The 23,934-nt window shown below is 38.6% G+C and overlaps 1 protein-coding gene across 3 annotated transcripts in view; it reads right to left on the reverse strand.

Moving 5' to 3' along the window:
* The window catches only part of ntm (neurotrimin), a 470,405-nt gene that overhangs the window by 33,274 nt on the left and 413,197 nt on the right, over window positions 1-23,934 (reverse strand). For all 3 annotated transcript variants that reach the window (XM_053644572.1, XM_053644574.1, XM_053644573.1), the window contains exon 4: window positions 9,430-9,555. In XM_053644572.1, coding sequence (XP_053500547.1) covers window positions 9,430-9,555 — 126 coding nt within the window. The remainder of the gene's footprint in view (window positions 1-9,429; window positions 9,556-23,934) is intronic.

Here is a 23,934-nt window from a genome sequence, read left to right on the forward strand (position 1 = left end):
TATACTAAAAGTCTAAATTTCTGAAAATTAATTTGTGTGCAATTAAAATAAATAAGTGACTTAAACCTGACAGCATAATAATGAATGAAATTGCAGTATCTCATTGTTAATATGGTTTGAAGCCGATCAATCAAGGTTCACATTAGAGAGTTTCGTTATGCCAATCTGTACAGAATTTCGGAGGGTTTTTTATTTTATTGTTGTGGCCAAAAATGCTTGATTTTGCTGTGGCTTTTTCCAAAATTTGCAATGCAACTTGTGGAGTTTTTTGTGCTCTTTTTTGTGTGGAAAACTACTTGTATTGGTCTTTCACATTAATGTTTGTCAATAAATGAGACCTTTTAACTATACTTATGTTCAACGCATGATTCAACGACTTGAAGAGGGCTTTAGCTGAATGTGTTTAGTTGTGATGATGTCACATGACGCGTCTTGGCCCAAATCTGTTGAAAATCGACAGTAATTTTGTAAAATTGCATACATTTACACAAACTCAGCAGCTCTCATAGGATTTGTCTGTTGGATTTTCATGAATACATTTCTAGTGTAAATTCTCCTGCAAATTATTTGCATATGGATAAATTCATATCTAGCTTGATAATAGACATGACAATGTGACAAGATATTAAAAAACACTTTACATAGACAATAAAAAGGTTTGATGTATTATCCACCTAAAAAGTAATAATTGTACACAAAATGAGGCAATCATATGAAGTATCTGCTACTTTGAATATAATGCTGACTTTGTTGTGTGGAGATGTTTGTCAGAGTAGATCACTTCTTCTGACAAGCGCAATTTGATTCAAAAACAAAAAAATATATACAAATCCTCAAAATGACTTTTGACAAAAAGTTAAATTTAAACACTACACCTGTTGTTTATGTTGAAATCAGTGCAGTGTAAGATGATACTGTGTGTTTGCATTTCTGTTTGGATGTATGTGAATGCATACAGAGGATTCATGAAAATCAGTCAATATAGGGCTGTGATTTGTATATGGTTCACCTAATAAACTGATTTGCCAGTGTATTAGATTCAGCCATATGCTCAAATAAATTGTACATATGTCTTGTGACAAATCAGGCAGACCAATGTTTCTAGTTAATGTATAATTAAGTAAAGAACTTGAAAATAAAAAGTGTAGCTAATGCCAGACATGCTGATTCTAGCATTTTGCAAATAGCTGACAACCATTTCGAGGGTTTCCCTTAATTATGCAAATAGAAATAAAACTATCACTGATCATACAGAAGAGGGATCCTATAGATGAATATACAGGGTGCCCCAAATGTCTCCCTACATAGGGATTAACACTTTTTAGCAAAATATAACTTTATTTACAAAACATCTTCTACATGATTGCCATTTCTTTGTAAATACACGCTCATGATGAACTCGTGTTAACACCTGGTGTTATGCATGTAATTGCATCTCCATCACAAACTTGCGACAGCTTCCTGATACAGCCATGAGAATGATTTAGAACATATTCTTCTTCTGTCAAAGGTATTCTTAAAGGCTATCTGAATTTTTTTTTTAACTAAGTCAAACATTTTGGAACACAATTTACTACAAAAAAGTGTTAATTTCCCCTATGTATGGAGACGTTTGGGACATCCTTTATTTTTGTTTCTATTAAAAATGCACCAACCTAAACCTGAAAACTGGATTGTGTAAGGATTCTAGTCGGCAACTCTAGAGCATTGAAGGTGGAAAAAAAAGTTAGGATAGATAAACAAAGATAAACACTTTAGAATTTGGTGCAAGGAACATGAGTCCTTCTGAGAAGATCTGAAACAAGTGTTCTTTCCCATTACATGAAGTCATTTTCAGTATGATAGTACATCATATCACAAGATAAATTTGGTTATCCAATGGTTCCAGGAACATGACAACGTGTTTGCTTCAGTGACCTGCACAGTCTCTTGTTCTCAACCCAATCAAGTATCCCTGGGATGAGGTAGAAGGAGCTTTTTGCTGTCCACTGCACAATTTCCGCTTGGTACAGCATTCCAGCACAATGCACCAAGCTTGAAAACCATAGAACTTCAGGATCACACTACCAGAATAGCGCACCTAATAAACTGGCAACTCAGAACAGATAAAAAATGCCCATGTTTATACCTCATCAAATTAAGGCTAGCATTACATACTTCCACCTCATTAGCCATGATTACTTATGAATGTGTAAACCCCTTAAACCCCAGTGTGCTCGGGTTTAAGGTCTTTTCAAGTACGTACAGAATGCACTTTGTATACTTTCGGGAAATTAGCTTGCTAGTTAGACAACATTCTCACATTCTCTTGTACTATACCTATGTTTGTTTGCTTGAGGCATTGACTAACAACTACATGCATTAATAACACAGCGCTGCTAACTTCTTGATTCTGAAGCCAGTTAAAAGATGTTGATTGATTTTCTGTAACAACCGCTCTGACAATAATGCCAGCTATAAGCAAAGGTTTATAATAATGTGCTCATTCCAATATATTATTGTTTCTATTAACAACTAATCCACAGGGACTTGTATGGAAGTTGGTAAAGTAATTTAAGCCGAATAATTTAAGAGAACATAACCATTGCTATGGTGAAGCCTTCTTTAAGGAAAAAAAACTAAATAACACATTGGAACATGTATATGCTATGTAACAGTCAGAGATAAATGCTGTATTTTCTTAATTTTTTCAAGTGAGAGAAAAAAGAAGCAACAGGAACTAACTTGTCTCCCTGACCTTCCACTAGGCTTGTGCAATACAACAATTTACTCGTCCCTATATGATTTTTTACTGCCACATTATCTAGTGATGTTTTCTATGAATATTTTACATCAGTAGACCTGCAGCCTTCACACATTTTACTTAGGAGCTCCCAATTTAACATTGGAAAGGCTTGGGAGGGTTACTTAAAAAATTTATTCCGTTACAGTTACAAATTAGTTCATAAAAAATGTAATCAGTAACATAATCCAAGTATCACAATGTTAAAATAATGTAATCTGATTACTTTTAGATTACTTCAAGGCCATATATGTAAATAAAGTCAAGATAAAAGCTATTTATCTTTTATTTATATTATTTATATTGTTCTTTTATTTATCTATTATTTTAGGGATTAAAAACATGTGGATTTGTTTTAATAAAACAAATAAACAAATAAAATGAATACTATTACTATGAATGCAGACTTTAACCTTTAATACACTAAAAAAGACACTATTAGCATCACACACACACACACACACACACACACACACACATATATATATATATATATAGATTTAGTAATCAGTGAAACCGTTCATTTCATTCATATATATATATATATATATATATATATATATATATATATATATATATATATATATATATATATAAATGAATGAAGTGAACGGCTTCACTCTGCCTACATTTGACATTTTTTCCTACATTTTTTTGCATGTCCATAGAATAAAATAAAATATCAGATGCCATGGGTGTACCTTCTGCCATCAGTCACACATTTGAATGGTCATGTAATACAAGCAATGTGATAAGATGAAATTAAAAATGACCTTAAATGGCCATGGGCATTGTTTCGACTCAGGACAGTTGCTATGTTGATGCCATACATAAAAGTGCTTCACCTTCGCATGTTCGCTGAGAGTATGCTAATGGTTGAGAGGCAGGAATTTGGCCAATAGTTGCTGCAAGCCTTTTATAATCAACCAATTGGTGTGTCAGAAGAAGGGAATTACAGAGAGGGGTTAAAGCAATGCAAACATGTGCACACATGTTGCAGTATTAAACCATGCACGTCAAAATGACACTAAAGCTGAATTACGGATATGTTCTCAAATGTAGATGCTTTTTTTAAGGTCCGAAAAAGAGGACATGTCCGGGAAAAAGAGCACGTATGGTCACCCTAACAAAATCTTCAGAGAACAATTTGTGTTAATTTCTACCAAATTAACTTTTGCACCAGGAGGTTGCTCAGGTGAGCCACGACTGGCAAGAGAGAACCAGAACTATAATCAAGCGGCTGTCTATATTGCGTTATGTAAAAAGATTAATTTCCTTGGTTTTAAATTTTAAAAAATTGTAATCCTGATAGTATTCCCATTTTTTACAAATTGTACCTGTAATCAGACTATGTGTTTTTTGATGCAACTGTAACGGATTACAGTTACCAGTTTTTGTATCCTGATTACATAACAGTGTTACACGCATTCTGTTACTCCCCAAGCCTTACATCGGCGTATGCTAGTGCGAGTTTTCACTCAAAAATCCGCGAAGCAAATCCACCAATTAAATCCTCCCCAATTAAAAATGAGAGATAATCCAATCAGCATAGTAATCTGGATTAATCCGATATTAAGTGACACCTACTGGAAGCTCTGCCCCATTTCTTCTATTTCGCATGCTCTTGAATACACTCCTGTGGCATCCTGACTTTGGATACGCTCTGAGTTCATTCATGCAAAGTAAAATCTATCAATATTCATCGTAGCAATATTTAATATATTTAACATTGGTTACCTATATTTATTAGTGATAAATATATGGACATAGCAATTAAGGTTTTTGGCTCTCCTGTACAGATCAGAGCTCAGATGCATTTAAGCACTGAGCAACAGCAGATCAAGATTGAAAATGCTGACTATGTGGACATTGGGCAACCGATTTTGAAAAGGATTAAATTGAAAATGTGCTGTAATCACTGCACTGTTTACTGCACATTACTGCAGAATCTCATAAAAAATCCACCATGCAACTGAGTTTAAACGATCGCTGCTGCCAGCAAGCATTTCCTTAGTGCACAGCTGATAATATTTTTATGCCCTCCCATACTATCCTTAAACCTCACATGGTGGAAATTCTTGTTTTCCAGTCTATTTTAGGTTCTGAATTTTTTCTAGTTTCTGTACGATTAAATCATTAATCTCTTCTTTTTTTTTACTGGTCAATCGAAAGCAGGGAAAAATCAATATCTCTCAAGCCTGCAATCCACCATTAAATGTAACTATAAACAGATAAAAATACAGCATGCCATTTTTTAATAAATATACACCATTTTATGTTGACAAATTAATCTGGTATAAGAAGAATAGCACACACTGCTGCCCTGCGCATCACACCACATTGCCTTTGATTGTGCTCCTATAACAGCCCAGTCCTGTCCTGTTTATTCTGTATGTATATAGTAGCATACACTACTGTGATCCTCTGAGACAGTTAAACTCCCTTAAGCTGTGGATCTATCAAAAGCCAGTGTGTTGTTGCAATGAGTCACGACTGTCCAACACGCAGACAAGGCCATTGTATCATCAATTGCCTCCACCCTCTGGATATATATTTATTTAGAAGTTTATTATATTTGTCATCCCAAAAAACAGGGAAGAAGAGATAAATAATGAAAGTGGAAGTCGGTACAGAAAGCCGAGGGCAGCAGAGAGTGAGAGAGAGAGAGAGCGAGAGAGAGAGAGAGAGCTCAGTAGAGCAGAGCTGTACTAGTAGATTATAGCATTCCTGCTACAGGGATCATTTGGCCCCTGAAATGAGCTGCTAAACTCACAAACAAGGCAACTGCGCTGAAGTCTCATTATACCCAAACAGCTATAGACTAGATTAACACAATCAGGACTTCATAAAAAAAAACTGCAGTGTTTTGCCTTCATCTAAATGAACCCAAACTCTAATACTAACGAATGTAATAGTGCTTTAGCAGCCAAGCCTTGCAGACACAAATGGCATCATTAAAAAACAGTGTCTTATGCAAACCAATTAAACACGGGCAATGATAAATTACTAACAGTTACTCAATTAGTATTATTAGTATTGACCTTGTTCTATATCCAGCAGCAAAGCAATATTATGAAGCTGTAAAATATCATGTATAATCCTCTTCTCTCTTTGCACAAATCTAAAATGCCTTCATGCGCCATTTGTCGGTTTGTATTACAGGAAAAAACACTAAATAAATTTTGTAGGTTAAAACGAGAAACTGCCAGTATTTATTAAAGCTGTAAGTAGTTATGATTACTCGCTTTGATAACATGATGCACAGTAAGCACAAAACCCCTTAGCTTTAAGTGCATTCACACTTTGCATAAGAATGGCACTTCATAGAATTCTAACTCATTTGTTGTTATTGAATAGTGAATTAGCATTCGATGCCATGCCTGTTTTGCAGCACTATACGAAGACCAATTCAACTCTGCAGCCCTCTTCTATTATGAATATTAATGTTAAAATCTCATATAAAAACCTCACAACCTGTACCTGTCAAATGAAGCTTCAAATGAAAGATCCATGCACAATTTAACACAATGATGGACGCTGGTTACAACCAAGAAAAATGCTTCTACTACTACGTGCAGAAGAATAAATCTAACGCCTCTACTTGGTTCTATACTTAAAAAAGAAAAAAAAGTCATGGGTGACAAAAAAGTAGGTTTGTGTAATTTACTAGAAAGTAAGTAAACTGGATCAGATAAATGGACACCCTTACCCAGAACACAATAAGACTGATACTGCTTATCGTGCAAAGTCTTATTACACCTGTGTTCTTTCAGAATACTTATTGGATTGCAATATGTGAGAGAAACCAGTTTTAGAACAAGGAGGAATATTGGCTTTCATATCTTTTGAACTGTAACATAAATCACTGCCTTTGAAAAGCACAGGAGGTTTCTCCAAAGATCATAGGCATTTATTCTTTCATTTACCAAAGAGTTGCTGTAATATTACAAAAAAGGTAGGCTATTACACTAAGCTATTGTTGTTCTAATTTCCTCCTAAATTAAACTATTTGTTTTGCTGTTAACTTTCAGTGCAGTCTTTGACACAATGGCACCCAATTATATCTGGTGTTCCTGTAGGGAATTATCTTAATGTAAAGGTGATATACAAAAGGTGTAGGCCATTCAATCACTGCTACTCAGAAACAAAATCTCATCAGTTTCTTTCAGCAATGGGAATGCATGGGCTCACTTTGCGCCCTAGATTCAGATTTAGATAAGCGTCTAGTGCTCAACAAGGACTGCAAATGGAAATCCTGAGCATGTCAGTGGCAATGCCTAGCTGCAGATGCAGTGTGGGAGTTAACGCTAGACATCTGGGATTATTAAGAAAAGTATCTGTCACTGTAGCTGTGGTCTTTGTAGGTGTGATGATTCAGATCTTTAAGCTGTAGTCTTCCCACAAAGCCAGGTGTGACTGGCAGGAATAGTTCACATCATTAATGATATAGTCCCTTTCATAAGTATTCACCCCCTTGAACTATGGATTTCTCCTGCTCCTTCAGAGTCACACTTGACGTCATGGTTGCTTCTCTGACTAATGTACTCTTGAACTGGTCACTGACCTTTGGTGGATGACTTCCTCTAAGCAGAGTCTGTGCCATATTCTTTCTTTCCATCCATAAATTTTCTGTACCACTTATCCTACACAGGGCTGCAGGGAGCCTGGAGCATATCCAAGGGGGCTCAGGGCACAAGGCAGATGACACCCTGTACGGGGTGCTAACCCATTGCAGGGCACGAATGCACACACCCACACATACACACACACACACACACACACATACACACAAACACACTATGGACACTTTGGAAATGCCAATTACAACACATGTCTTTGGACTGGGGGAGGAAACTGGAGTACCAGGAGGAAACCCACAAAGCATGGGGAGAACATACAATCTCTGTGCACATAGGGTGAGGTAGGAATCAAACCCCCAACCCTGGAGGTGCGAGGCAAATGTGCTAACTACTAAGCCATCATGCCACCATGTCCCCATATTCTTTGCTATTTTAAATAATGGATTTAATGATGCTGCATGGGACGATAAAAGTTGTTATGACCAAACACAAAAACCCTAACCCTAATATCCAAAACTTTGGATTTGATAGCTAATTGGCATTCATAAAGCTGTTAGTTTAGGTCTGTTCTCTGGAATTATTTCTGGAAATGGTGTGTTTATTTTGTGATTGCATGCTGCTTTAACTGCACACAGGTCAATTCCATTCAATTAATTATATGACTTCAGATGGCAAATGGTAATTTAGTGGTTTCACAGCAATGGGGGTGAATACTTTCACAATTTGACCATTTTTATTTGTAAATAATTGTACAAACTCTATTGATTTTTCCCTAGACTTCATTATTATGGTGTATTTTCCATTGATTCATTTCATTCATGTCACACTTAAAGTTTAAGGGGGTTGAGTACTTACATACCGGATAATATCAACAACAGCAGCTACAGCATCCTTTACATTTTCAAATACTTCAATTTAAAAATATGTTTAAGGCTAAACTGAATATACTGGAAATAAATGCACTGTAAGTCTGCAAATGCTATAAAATGGTTACTATTGAAATTGGGAAGCTTGTCATCCAGATTTGAGACTGCAGAAAGGCTAAGTGTAGTACACCTCATTTCATGTGCACTCGCCTGTACTTGCTTCTGGTCTTACATTTCAAGAATGTGTATCAGAGTAAATTATATCTACAAGGCAGTGAAGTGCCCAACTAATGAATCTGCATTAAATTAACACACACTATGTCAACTGTGATACTGATTTAGAATTAACATGTATAATGTAAAAGACAATATTACTGTGTATAGTACTGATCCTGCTGAATAATTGTGTGCAGGTTAATTTATACTTTCATTTGTATATTTCTCACTTATAACCATGTACATATATAATGACAATGAACATGATGTGTTCTTTCTCTGCTTTAACTGTGGCAGTTGATCTTTATTAATAAAAGCTGTAAAAAGCTCTGCCAGACACCTGTACTGTATTACAATAGAGCCTATCAAAGCTCTTAATAATAATTTTTAAAAAAAAGTCAGTCACATCGATGTCATATTAACATTTCAATTACCAGATTCTTGTACTGACACAAAGGCAGAGAGATGTGGGCTACAGCACAATAGAAGCACATGAATCGTTAAACATTAAAAACATATTTTTTTCCATGATAACGTGAAGCCACACAGGGTGCAGCAGAGGAACAGACAGGCTCAAACAGAGCTGATTTCTCTGTGGTGCACGCTGACACGCAAACGTACCACCAGGTTTATTTTAAATGTCTACACACACCCACACATACAACTTATCTTGCTGAAACGGTACCCACTGTGTTACCGTATTTGATTATGACGTGTAATTTGGAATATTCATAAACCTCATTAAGGGATGCAATAATACAGATACTCATTCAGACGGGAGATGACGGAACGAAACTTGTTCTTGTAAAATTTAACTGAAATGTTATATTGTGTAAATACAAAATAAGTCATAAACACCTTTCTTCATTCTCACACACCAGTGTGACCTATTGTGCACCGGGACCTCAGCTGGACCTGAGCTGTGATTTTGAGAGAATATAAATATGTATTGCATGACATAAAAAAGCAAAGTGGAGTCACTTACCTGTTAGGGACAACATTTTCCAGCTGATTGCAGGCTCTGGTTTGCCGTTAGCCAGACACATGAGAGTAACGTTGGAGCCTTCGTTCACCACCAAACTGTTTGAGAAGCTCACAATTTTTGGAGGGACTGAAAAGAAAGGAATAGAAACAGATATTTTATTTTATATTTCAATCAGAGACCAGGATGAAACTGCAGAGCAACATATTAAAAACCAAACACTCATACTGTTTCTTTCATGAATCTCTTCTGCTCCAGAGCCAGTGGTGCTTAAGCCAAGTGGACGCTACATGACTTTCAAAATCTCAGAATTGCTGTACTGCATATACTACATGATGTTTATCAATTACAATCTGTTGTTCCCTTCCCAAGGGAACTCTACATTGCATCACTCTTGACACTTTGGGAATGCCGCTTGGCGGAAATGGCGTCTGAATATGTGTGAAATCATGCCATTCAGATTGGCTTGCATCAGTCAGGTGACAAAGTAGAAACGCATCACAAAGACTGAATAACGCACCCACAATCTGCGTCATTCAGCATCTTTGTTTTCTGGAACCGCATGTCTGTGTACTATATGTGATTGTCTGTTCTATTGTCTGTCATATTGTTTGTCCATAAAAAAAGGAGAAACTATGAGCAATAGGGGTTTCGGAGGTTGTGTCCTGCCATACTCCGGTTTTCTCATGGAGAATGATGAGCACACTTTCTGTGTTAAATGTTTAGGGAGCAGAGCATGCTAGGTAAGTCCTTGAGGGGGCTGTCTGCATGCACTGTGAAAAAATCTCCCTAAAAAAAACTCCAGGCTCAGCTGGCTCTCTTCTTGACTGAAAGGAGCTGGGCATTTACACCTCGTGGTTCGGGACCAGCCGCTGTTGAAGCAGTCTGCCAGCTCAAATCAGAGTCTCAGATGGGTTTGAAGGAAGAGCAACATGGGTGAGTCCCTTTCACTTGCTCTTTCCTCTGGTTCCAAGTCTCCAGTCCCAGCGGGAGCTCGCAGTGCGATTTTTCCCCCGGGACTGATAAATCAGCCCGCCGCCTCCACCTCTGAGGAGATAGAGGAGGCAGCACAACCCGTGCAGCTCTCTGAATCCTATAAAGAGCTGTTATAGGTTGTGTGAATGGCCAGCTGATGAGGCACCTTGTGGTAGACTGGACGAGTGCTTCGTCACCAGTGGTAAAAAATCCTGCCTCCGCAAGAAGCTCCCCTTTTTTCTCGAGCTCCACGTCAATGTGTTGAGATCATGGAAAAAAACATACTCCAGCAGGGTTTTTAACCCCACAATGTGGTAGAAGAGATGCTTGCGGGCTATCTCTCTCCTGGTACAGTAGCAAACTTAGAGGGGCCTTGCCTATGAAGCCATTCTGGGTGTCTTCACAGTTAGTGTGCAAGGCTTATGCAGCAGCAGGTCAGGCTTGTGGGGCTTTGCATACTATGGCTGTGCTTCAAGCTTATCAAGATGACCTGCTAACAGAGCTATAGGATATTGGTCCCAAGGCGGGTGCGAAGCTCTGCCAAGCCACAGACTTGTCTCTCCATGCCACGAAGCAGATGGCCAGTGCCATTGGCTGTTCTGTGACTGCTTTGGTGATTGTGGAGAGGCATTTGTGACTTAATTTGTTGTGAATAAAAGAGAGAGAAAAAGTGAATGCCCCGGTTTCTCCTGCGGACTTGTTCATTGATGTAGTAAATACTGTTGTGGACAGGTTTCAAGAAGTGAAAAACAGTCAGAGGCATTTGATATACTCCTCCCTCCCTGCTTTGAGCTCCCAGGGCTTCGAGTAGTCCTTAGCCTTGGACTAGCACTGATAGAGAGGAACAGAAAGCCACGCAGAGGCAGGGGGTTTGGGCAGCTGCAATCCTAGTACTCCAGAAGCACGAGAATGGATCTGAGGACCGTTCTAAGCACTAGAAGGAAGAAGTAGTCCAGAAGGGCTGATAAAGTGGGGTATCGGGGACTTTGAGGTTGTGCTTGCCACCAGTATTTCTGTAGGGCATTATGTATTCAATGATCTCCCATGTTCTTATGTCCCTGTTCAGTTAGCTGGGCAGGGTAACATACCTATGATACTTTCACTTAAAAAAAGTCTATCTCTCCCTTCAATCTTCCGGGGTGTGGGGATGCAGCTGAGTTTGGGTCTGCGTTACCTGAGACATATACTCAGTTTCAGTGTGTTACACTAAGTTTATCGTATGCATATTCACTTCAAGTATTGTTTTTTCATGATAAGATCTGAAAATCGCACATCCATATTGACCTCCCTTCAGTCGGGTCTGGTGGGCTGTTATGAACACAGAATATTTCTGAGGAAATGTTTCTTTTCATATTTAAAAGGGGGTATTTATTATCATGGGGAAGTTGTATGCTCTATTACGCTCTATTCAAGTAGGCTAGTGGGACCCAGTGACTACCAGGATAGTGCTGTGGATTCTACAAACACTTCAAATTCGCCCACAGGGAAGTGTATGCTCTAAATACGTGTCGCTACACTTTGTGGTGCAGATAGTGTCAGTTTGTCCCTATCACTGAGGTGCGGAGGCTATTGTTCGTCAAAACCAGTAGAGTGTGCTGCTGGTATCGCCGCTTTAACCAACTCTGAGTATGGTTTTCAGACATCATAGCCCTGTCGAAGCAGTGTAGGCCCCTGAATGGGTACCAACTCCTAGGTATCTCTCAACTGAAATTGTGAGAACGTTTTCAATACTAGAGCTTTATCCACAAGGAAGTGTATGCTCTAATACCTATTCTTTTGGGGTATAAAGATTGCTAGTAGAACCAGTACCTGAGGTGCTGGAATTCTACATGGGCACATTCAAGCAAGGGTTTGGCTTCCTCTAAGGCATTATCTGAGGGAATGCTGTAAGACGAGACATTCTATGTTTGTTCAAGAAGTGTTTTTGTGCTTATATACATCACAGACATTTTTTGACAGACATGGTTCAGTATGGCATAGTGGGTATTCTGGTACCCAAAGCGTCAAGCGTGATACAACGTAGAGTTCCCCTCCTTCAAACAAATAGAAGCTGAATGACATAGTTTGTGGCTGCCTTATATAGTCTTTGTGACGTTTTTCTACTTCATCACCTGACTGAGGCAGGCCAATCTGATTGGCATGATTTCACATGTATTCAGACACCATTTCCACCAAGTGCATTCCCAAAGCGTCAAGCGTGATTCAACGTCTCGTTCCCTTCTCAGGAAACAAGTTTACATACGTAACCCAGACGTTTTGTGGATGTAGTAGTGTACACATTACCCAGAGCAATCACAGACTGTTTCCATGACCTTTCACCTGGAGAAATCACAGATGAATTGTGCCTGACTCTCAAATCCCACTTTCTCATGACAATAATAATGAGAGCTGTCTATGGTGTGACTGTCTTGAGCAATTGGCTGTGGTGGTTATTTTGCACTACTTTGTATGGAAACATGGTAAAAGAAAAATAAGAAAAAAATTTGAATGAAGTATTGGTTGGGGAGATGCAGAGAGCAAGGTTGTTTGTTTTGCAAAGAGAAGTGGAGCTGTAGTGCAAAAACCCCCCCCCCATATTTTATACTTTGTCATGCCAGGAACTTTGTTGTTTTTGTTTTTTATTTTTGCTGTTCTTAAGAACCATTTGGACATGACATGCCAAATTTTTATTATAGAAGCAACATTATTGGGCTTACGATGTGCCCTGACATGAACAGATGATTACACTGGATTAAATATTTCCTCTGTGAGTCTCTTCAATGTTCTTGTTACTTTTTGTAGAGGTGCACACTACAAAATTCATTGCTGAGAATAGCAGACATGCTTAAAAATACTGGAGCATCTAGGACAGCACAAAGACTCATACAATGGCATTGATGAATCACTCACACTACACGAGCACAAGGTAGATGCATAGCAACTTGCGCCAAACGTGTATACGGGGGGTTGGGTTGGGGTGGTTGGGGTCTTGCAGAGTCCCGAAATTAATCTGAGACAGTAAAATCAGGGCTAAAATTACATAATCTGTAGACAAACCTAAATAATAATAATAATTTTTAAAAACCTGCATTTCTTGTGCTTCTTCAATACAATTCTACACCTGACTGAGACCAAGACCCTTGTTTCAACTCCTGTTTTGTTTGCCAATGTATATCTCAGAAATGCCTGGTTGAATAACCCAGATACTGGAAACCAAAACAGAGATATGGCAGCCAGAAAGTGCTCCCTCATACACCCTTTTAAGTCATTGGCTTAAAAACAAGCATAAAAAAGCACAGGCAGGACTGTGAGCAATGTTCTGAGATGGTGCAATATTCTTTCAGCCTTCCTCAAGGTGCCAATTATGAATTAAATATTGATAAATTTTTGAGGCTTTTTCCGTTTAAAAATGATAATATTGCTGACTTATTTTACTCTCTTTACACCCCAGAGACATAAGGTACATTTCTGCTAATGCCATGACAAACTACACCATCTCTGTGTTTTAACTATGAGGAAATATTGCTATACTGAGCGAGCGGCTAATAAAAGTGTGGGGCTGAAATGGAAATAAAGCTGTTCCAGGCTCTCACACATATTTGCAAGCACTCACAGGTATGCGTGGGTGGAAATATTTAAAAGGCCAGAGATCAACACAGTCTTTTCAGGCTAGTAGGAGTTACACCGAAAATCATGAAATTTCACCTATTGGGGTGATTTAGACAATAAGTAAGAGGTGAGCTTTCAAGGACCTTTTTGTTTTTAAAAGCTCAACACAACATTCAAGTAGAAAGTAGTTATTCATAAAAATCAATCAATTTGTAATAGTTATTTTAGTCAGCAACAGTTAAATGCAAACAAGATAACTTTCAACTGGCTGATTTATTGAATGCCTTTGCACCTAGAACATGATTTAAAAGATGCTGCTGTGCAATAATAATAATAATAATAATAATAATAATAATAATAATAAGGCATTCATGATTGGTGGTATAGTACTATGAAATGTGTAACACTTGCTTTAATTGTTTTATTTAGACCCCCACTTAAGAATAGTAACATGAAGCATGTGCTCTCTATTCACTGTATAGCACAGTTCTCGCACATGCATGTAAAACCAATTGATGTGGTGATTTTAAGTGGTTTTACAACTTTCATAAGGCACTTATGGGTTAATGAGACAATAATTAAAAGCATATCATCATGTGACAGAACTGCATAATTGATCTCATTGGGATAAACATTCACAGTTAGCCACTATGTATTAGCTGATGGCTAAAGCACAACTGGCGTTTTTAGAATGCCAGTTAAAATGAATTTCTGTCTGTTACTATGTCATTAGTGGCCCTTCAAATATATCAAAAATCCATGAAATGATTACCTCTCATAATGTCAAGCATAAGGCTGAAAGCTGGATGCAAGTGCAAAGTGTTTATCAAGTGCTTGACAAACACAAGCAGACAAGGACAAATCCAAAATCTTCATCAAAACCAGGAGATCTTCAAACACAACTTGAATATGCTATGAGTCAAAGAACACGAATAACAGTACCACAACGCAAACACTTGGACTCACACAGGCAGCATTTTCTGAAGTATGTATAAAATCTGGATTATTTCAGGAGTTTGTGCAAAGAAACAGTTGTGTGTGATCAGGGGAGATAGGGGTCATGTGACTGGTCCAGTGGAATGTGCACAGGCCAACTGAGAATTTTGGGATATGAAGTTTGTGGTTGTGCTGGATGTACAGTAATATAGCTTGCTGAAGATTCTGGATGTTTGATATGGCAGCAGACAGAGATGTGATACATAGGAAGCTTAATTTACATTAGTTTATACAGTATGTTTCAGTATAAAATATGTTGTATTACTAATGTAAAAGTGTGTCATGCTACAACCAGATTTGGCCACCTAGGCTTATTCGCGTCAGACTTATACATGGTTATACATTAACAAAAACATGGAATTTTTTCCATTTTGTAGTGGTTTCATTATATGTGTATTTATATATTTTGTTTTCATGAGTTATAATTATTTTTCTTTTTAAGAATCTTTTTTAACTTTACATCTTAAAATGTTTCTGTACATGTATACACGTACTCAGTGCTTAATTTGTAAATCTGCAGGTTCCGCGACACTAAGAGGGTAGTGATCTGGCAGGTCAGGTGGCAGGTGAAAGGTCCCGTCCCCAAACTTACTGTCACCTCAGTTAGCTACAAAACACATTTTTCCAAAGCACTTCAAAAACAAAGTTATGTATCATACAGTAGGCCTATTCAAAATAAAACTAACATTAACTGCACAACATAATCAAGAAAAAAGTGTCTTATCTAACACAAAATATTCCCTTACGTATTCATGAGACCACAAATGGCTTGGGATTGAACTTTGTAAACAGTGGACCCACAATGTTCAAAAACATCAGAGATGAGATCGTGGGGATGAGAAGAGATTCATGCTGCAAGCTACAAATAAGATTCATTTTTGGAAAAACCCCGCTTGCACTCCACTCGAGGTTGGTATGGTATTCACAGTAACCAAGCAGCGTATCTGAGTCCCTGTACTCCCTAAAAGCCAGACTGACTGTATGTACTGTAAGCTGTAATGTAATGCCATTTCAGCCATGACAACTCTCGGAGTGAAATTGTGAGCTTTTAAGATGGGGATGGAGTGTAAATAGGTTTGGTCTGGCGGGCTAGATCTGCTACGCTGCTGCTGCTGAGCAAGTATGAATACTTGCTCAATAGTCATGGACAGACATAGAAAGAAGAGAAGCATGCTGCTGCTGCTGCTGAGTGAGTAAAGATACTTGCTCTCATAGTCATGTACAGACATGGAAGAAGAGAAGCATGCTGCTGCTGCAAAGGGTACGGAAGGAGGAGCCCCCATGTAGCAGATCTAGACAGTGGTGCTGGGGAGCAGGTCTGTAGGATACGAAATTTAGTACTGCGCATAGGCTATAGGCGGCGAGTTGGTTGGGATTATATAAGGTTGTGTGGGTGGAGAAGTGTGGCTGATAGGGTGTTCCGCAGCATCAAAGGAGCCAATCAGCGTTCAGACAGAGTTTCATGGCTGAACTGTGCATTTTCTTCGTAGGAGTCAAACTCACTTTCAAGGCCTTGTGCAGGTTGACAGTGTTTAGCCTTGTGAGCACTTCTAAAAACCTTCCACAATCAGGCTACATTATCAACGCTAGTCATGGGAACGGTCACCAAACTGCTTCATCAGTGACCTGCTGCCGCTCACTCTCTTGGACTCCTGCCTTTTTAATATTTTTCTCTGTTTTCTCACTGTCATTTTTGGGTTCTTTCAAATGATATTAACGATAAATGCTTCCTTTTTCAGGTTGTTTTTGGTGTTCTATTTTACTTTTGGTGAATTAAAAACTAAACCTATTTATTTTGATAATGTTGTTGAGTGAGACTTCATGAGACTGCGTGAAACATCCAGCTGCAGAGGTAGTGGATCCACATAAAAAGGGTTCAGAACACAGGTGTGCTATATTTTAGATGTACCGGATCCTGCAGGATGCATGTACTACAACCAGGCTTGGGGAGCAATGCAATACATGTAACAGCGTTACGTAATCAGTATACAAAAAACTGGTAACTGTAATCCGAGTTACGTCAAAAAAAAAAGTAATCATATTACAGATAAATTTAGTAAAAAAATTAATCAGGATTTAAAAAATTTCATTTAAAACCAAAGAAATTAATCTTTTGACACAACACTACGTAGACAGCCGCTTGATTATAGTTCTGGTTCTCTCTTGCCAGGTGTGGCTCACTTGAGCAACCTCCTGGTGCATGTGCAAATTAATTTTGTGCAAAATACATTTCGTAAATAGCACACTTATATAGCGCTTTTATCCAAAGCGCTATATCCAGAGATACACTGTGTCTCATTCACCCATTCACACACACACACATACACACACCAAAGGTAGCAGAGCTGCCATGCAAGGCGCTAACTTGCCACTGGGAGCAACGTGGTGTTCAGTGTCTTGCCCAAGGACACTTCAGTATGAGGACTCATATGGGCCGGGAATCGAACCGCCAACCCTATGATTAGTGGACAACCTGCTCTAACACTTGAACAACAGCCACCCCGTAGAAATGAACACAAGTTGTTCTCTGAAATGCTTTTGTTAGGGTGACCATATGGCCTCTTTTTCCTGGACACGGCCTCTTTTTCCTGGACACGTCCTCTTTTTCGGACATTAAAAAAGTGTCCAGCTGGGATTTCTAAATTTGAGAAAATGTCCGGGATTCGGCTTTAGATTCATTATTATGTGCTTATCGTCTAATACTGCATCATTGCAACTAGAATTTGGCCAGCAATTATTGGCCAAATTCCTGCCTCTCAACCATTAGCCTACTCTCAGCGAACGTGAAAGGTGAAGCATTGCTGTGTATGGCATCAAACAGTTGCTTGACAATAGCAGCTAATGGCAGCTGTCCTGATTCGAAACAATGCCCATGGCCATATAAGGTCATTTTTAATTTCATGTTATCACATTGCTTTATATTACATGGTCATTCAAATATGCAAATGATGGCAGAAGGTACACTTGTGGAATCTAAGATTTTATTTTATTCCATGGCCATTCAAAAGAATGTAGGAATTTATATATATTCATGTGATCCTAATAGTGTGTCTTTTTGTGTGTATTGTCGTATCTAAAACGACTAGGTTGCTGAATTTCCTCTAGTTAGTCAATACAATAATCCTCAATTTACTGATCAAAATGAAGCCACGAACAAGACAGATGAGAGAAGCAAAAATTCAGTTTATTGTTCAAAAAACAACATGAGATCCCCTCATGAGACGTCCCAAAAGTGATCTGAGTCTAAGAACAGATTCAATGCCCTATTTATACAGTCTTATCTTTAGGTTATGCCCAATTATCTCTTTTTTTTTGGAATCCCAATATGCTTTATTAAAGTCTTTTTTTGATTCCCCTTAAAAACTACTTCTTGGATTTTAAAATACCAGTAGAATGAACTTTTCTCGTTCTGAAAGCCCCTTAAAACACATTTTCAGCCATTGGATATCCCCTTATCTTCATGTTTTTCTTTTGGGTATTTTAAACATTTTCCAAGGCCCTTACTGCCATTCCCACTTCCGGTAATCGAGCTGTGCGCATCTCATCACCCGTTGTCCTAAACAATTTGGATATTTTCATCCCTTCTTCATTATGGGTGAGATATATTTTTATTATTGCTTAATGTTACACATATTTCTTCTCTAATTCTAAGTATGTTTATATGTTTTTTGGTGCTTCTTAGACATTCTGTGAGTATATGTGTGTGTGTGTTTCTCTTGAACATCTTTGTGAGTGTGTGGGTGTGTGTGTTTTTCTCAAACCATAGTATGAGTGTGTTTTTCAATTTTATGCTTTTTCCATGTCATGTATTGATACCTGTTTCCTACATTCTTTGCATGTGCTTGTACATGTATTTATGTGAATATATTTTAAGTGTTACCACTACTGTGTTATCAAATTTTTTGTCCTTTCTCTCTGATCTCCGTCCAGCTGATCAACACCCACCTGCAGCTGTACTTTCTCTCTCTCGGCTGCTCAATCTCACAGGCCTGGGTGAATATATACACCATCAACTGGCTTATTTGGACGTCGATGTTACAGCTCTGCTGGAATGTCTCTGCTCTTCACCTGTACCCATAGGGTTTCCTTATTCTCCCGCTTATCGTATCATTCCATTGGTGACCTATGTTCATGCTTCCACTCAAACTGAAGCTCAACTTCTTCCCATAACTTCTGTGGAGGGCCTGTTTATTCTTTCCTCTGATGATGATAGTAGCTTTGCTACAAACACATCATATGACCTTTCACCTACAAATTATTCTCCTACAAGACCTATTCCCTCCCCAGAATATGTGTATGGTGGTGATTCTCAATAAACTACATACTCTGTTACCTTCGTGTTTTCCTGTGTCTTAAATTTATTCCAAAGTATTAAAGTCTGCATTCATACTAAGACTGTTTTGAATACTATTAAGACACCCCTCCCAACCACCAAAAAAACAAACAAAAAAAAACGGTGTCCGGCTGGCAAATGCCATAAATGTAAAATGTAAATATGGTCTGTAGAATTTTTGGAACCAATCAATGGATTGAGGAAAAAAAACAGCATCTGTATTTTCTTTTAAAAAACACAAGTGTCAAGATTCACTCATACATCTTCACTAACCACTTCATCCTGGTCAGGGTGGCAGCGAATCTGAAGCCTTTCCTGGTAGTACTGCATGCAAGGTAGGAAAATTCACCCCGATGAGATGTCAATTTACCATGAATGGAATCTCATACCATTGCTATGCCGATGACACCCAGCTCTATTTGTTCTTCCAGCCTGACGATCCATCCGTCTCTGCACGAATATCCGCTTGCCTGTCGGACATCTCGGTCTGGATGAGAGAACACCACCTTAAGCTCAACCTGGCAAAATCTGAGCTTCTCGTCATCCCAGCCTGTCCCTCAATCAACCACAACCTCACTGTACAGCTCGGCTCCACCACACTCAAGCCAACCAGGACGGCCAGGAACCTTGGGGTGATTCTTGATGACAGCTTGGCCTTTACAGACCACATCTCAACAAGTGCACGGTCCTGTAGGTTCATCCTGTACAACATCAAGAAAATCAGACCCTACCTCACTTAACAGACTACACAACTACTAGTCCAGGCTCTTGTTATCTCAAAACTGGACTACTGCAACTCACTACTCTCGGGCCTCCCAGCGAGCTCCATCAAACCCCTTCAAATGATTCAGAATGCAGCAGCATGCCTCGTCTTCAACCAGCCCAAGAGAACCTATGTCACACCCCTCTTCATCTCCCTCCACTGGCTTCCTGTAGCCGCCCGCATCAAATTCAAGGCCTTGATGCTCACCTAGAAGACCTTGTCTGAAACAGCACCCTCCTACCTAAACTCTTTCCTGAAGGCTTACGTTCCCTCACACAATCTGCGATCAATCAACGACTGACGCTTATCAGTACCTACTGAGCATGGCTCAAGGTCCCTTTCAAGAACCTTCAAACTAACTGTTCCTCAGTGGTGGAAGAAACTTCCAACCTCAATCCGGATTGCAGAATCTGTCACCATCTTCAAGAAACAGCTAAAGACCCACATCTTCCGTGAACACCTAACCAACTCCTTAAAAAAAATAAAACAAATAAAAGATACTCTGGCACTTACACCTCTACTCTGCTCACTTTGCTTCTTCTGGAACTCCATTAATTGATTTTGTATGGTAGCACTACTTGTATTGTTTTCTGCTTGATATATCTTTGCTTGTATTTTCTCATTTGTAAGTCGCTTTGGATAAAAGCATCTGCTAAATGAATAAATGTAAATGTAAATCACAGGAGACCATGCACACATACTGTATATCCATACACTCATTCACAGCCATGAGAAATTTATCATGTCCAATCCGCCTACCTGCATATATTTTGGACAGTGGGAGGAAACCTACGCAAACAAAGCAGGAACATGTGAAACTACCTACAGACAGTAGTAATCCAAGCTCAGGATCAAAACCAGGACCCTCGAGCTGTGAGACTGCGTGGTGGCACAGTGGCTTACTGCTTAGCATGTTTGCCTTGCACCTCCAGGGTGTGATGTTTGTTTCCTGCCTCCACACTGTGTGTGTGGAGTTTGCATGTTCACCCTGTGCTTTGGGGGTTTCCTCCAGGTATGCCAGTTTCCTCCCGTAGTCCAAAGATATGCGTTGGAGGCTGATTAGCATTTCCAAATTGTCCAGAGAGGTATGCGTGATTGTGCCCTGCAATGGATTGGCCCCCGCCTTGTGCCCCGAGTCCCCTGGGATAGGCTCCCTCTGACCCTGTGTAGGATAAGTGGAACAGCAAATGGATGGATGGAATATCATCCATGGAAAATATATATTTTTTTATGTTCTCAGCCTCAAGGAACTCTACTGTTGCTTTTGATTTTTTAAAAAAATCTATATGGCTTTTCATTTGCACGATACAGTATATACATGATACAAAATGACAACTTTCACAAGGGGCCTTATAAGTTTGATGGTGTCTGTGCCAGAAGAAAGATGATGTTATTTGAGGTCAAAACATTTCATCACCAATTTTTTCCATTTTACCATTACAATTATTAAGAAACAACATGTTAAAGGACAGTTCACTTTAGCCCAATGTCTTCAGAGACAACTGAGCTTTTATAGTCCATCGATGACTGCAAGTATGCTGGATAAAGGAATGAAGATTCTTCAGAGGCTATTAACCAACTCCCATAGTAGAAAAGTAGATGTGAAGAGTTGAGAAGGATTCACTTTTGTTTCAGATTAATTGTTGGAGTGCTTTAGGCTGTGAATATTTATCTTCAGTTTGTTTTCTTTGGGGGAAAACACATTCTTTGAATTGTAAGTTACATCCTCATAAGCAAACCAGATGCTGTTCCATGTTGACGTAATTATCAAAGTAACTCAGCTGGTAAATGTGACAGGGAGAAGACCTTTTTTGGAAGCAATAAACATAAAGAGTAATGAAAATGTCACAAACACTACTTGCTGCTATTGAGTACAGATGTTATTATGACATATGTATAATGTCGAGGGGGTTGATTTGCATTTCAAAGCTTGAATCTTAACAAAGGTTGCCATCGCTGTCTGGGTGTGTATTCACACAGCATAGTGCAACAGTTTTATCCTGTTTCAGGCTTTATAGAGACGGGCAACTATTAATAATTCATCTAACGCCAACTTAATTCTACCTCCCCACCAGAAATGACAAAATACTTGTACGACAGCAGCACTTTGCTACTGTTTTAGTTGTTGCTGTCATCTACATACTTATTCATACAGTGCAAGGACAGCCAAAAATGAAATCTTTCCTCATTTCAGCTCAAGATCTTAAATTGGAAAATTTATATATGGCGTGCTTTGTAACAAAAATCTTTGATGTGGTAGAATAAATGTCCCCTTCCTGTCTGAACAGCTGAGTCACTTGCTGTCTTCAAACAAAGACTGAAGCCCCACATCTTTTTAAAAGTCACTGTATTAACCAGTTGTACTAATGCAGTTTTAGCTTTAGACATATTTGTACTAGCATGAGAATGTGGTTTTGATTACGAAGTTCTATTTATTTGTATCACACTTGTAAAATCACTCTGAATAATGGAATCTTACAAATGGTGTAAATGTAAATGGGGCATCTACCAAATGGTGTAAATGTATGTAATACTTTATGTGAAATATAGGTTTCAACACATAAAGTAGTTATTTCTACAGCTGTAAATGGCAATATTCTTCATTCAGAATATCAGAAATAGCTCATCAATAGGGGTAGATGGGGCATTGCAATACCTTATATATCAACCATTCGACAAAATTTAAACTCCTTGTTCACAATCAAAACTTCACACATTTTAAAGTGCACCTATTATGCTATATAAATGTGCCTAATTTTGTTTTAGAGGTCTCTTACAATAATACAGTTTACATGCCTCCTTGGTCAAAAAACACTTTAGTTTTCTCATAACTAACATTGCAGCATCACCTCTTATTCTCAGGGTCACAAACGACTTGCTCAAGGATCTGTTCACTCTAAACACCTCCTTTTAGAGAGCCTACTCTGCGCTGATTGGTCATATGTCCTAGTCTGTTGTGATTGGTCTACCGCTTACAGTGCGTGTGAGAAAGGGAACGGCCATTACCACATCGAAATTTCAGCTCAGTAAAAATGTCGTCGATTTTACCTTATCAATTTGAGCCCAAGTCCAATAGTGATACAACCTGAACCACCATCACAAGCACGGCAAGAATAGCTCTTTTCTCAGTTGTAAGATTATATGTACTTTGACAATAACTTTAGCACTTAGCAGAGGCTAACAGCTAACAGCTGTGCACTGGCAGTACATATATACAACAAAACTATGCATTTGGAACACCTGGTAGAAGATATATACATAAATAATTAATCTACAGGTTGTGATCCAGAGGTGCAAGATGGTCCAAATAAAGTGGGTACAGAGCCATCTTTAATGAATAATCATTTAACAAATCCCATGTTGACTACAGCTAGTTTTTAGAAGCGGTCGTTGGTGAAATGACAGGGACGCAAACAAAAGTCAGAGTTGAACTGCTGTGTTATTGTTTTAAAATGCATTGTAACCACTGACGGTTTACATCCTCATCCTTTGGGAGTCCACGCAAAGTGGTTTTGCTTTTGCAGCGCAGAAAACGTCTTCTAGTCATGAACCTAACTCTTTCAGGATGCAACCTCAACTATAATGTTTGAGTGAGGGTCAAAGTACACGCTGTTCACGAGCAGCCAATGACGACCAGAGGTGGGATTTTTTTTGTTACAAACCTATGTAGGTTTGTACAGGAAGTAAGTCTGGAATTATTTCATTTCAGCTGTTCAGAATCTGTTCTTTCTTTTGGGAGTCAATAACTCCATTTCTTGTGCATGTTTTTACATTCACAAACAGCAATATTACACAATACATGAAAGGTAATATCTGAAAAAGCTTAATAGGTGCCCTTTAAATTTTGTTCAAA

This window comes from Ictalurus furcatus, chromosome 16, assembly GCF_023375685.1.
Source record: "Ictalurus furcatus strain D&B chromosome 16, Billie_1.0, whole genome shotgun sequence".
Taxonomy (NCBI): domain Eukaryota; kingdom Metazoa; phylum Chordata; class Actinopteri; order Siluriformes; family Ictaluridae; genus Ictalurus; species Ictalurus furcatus.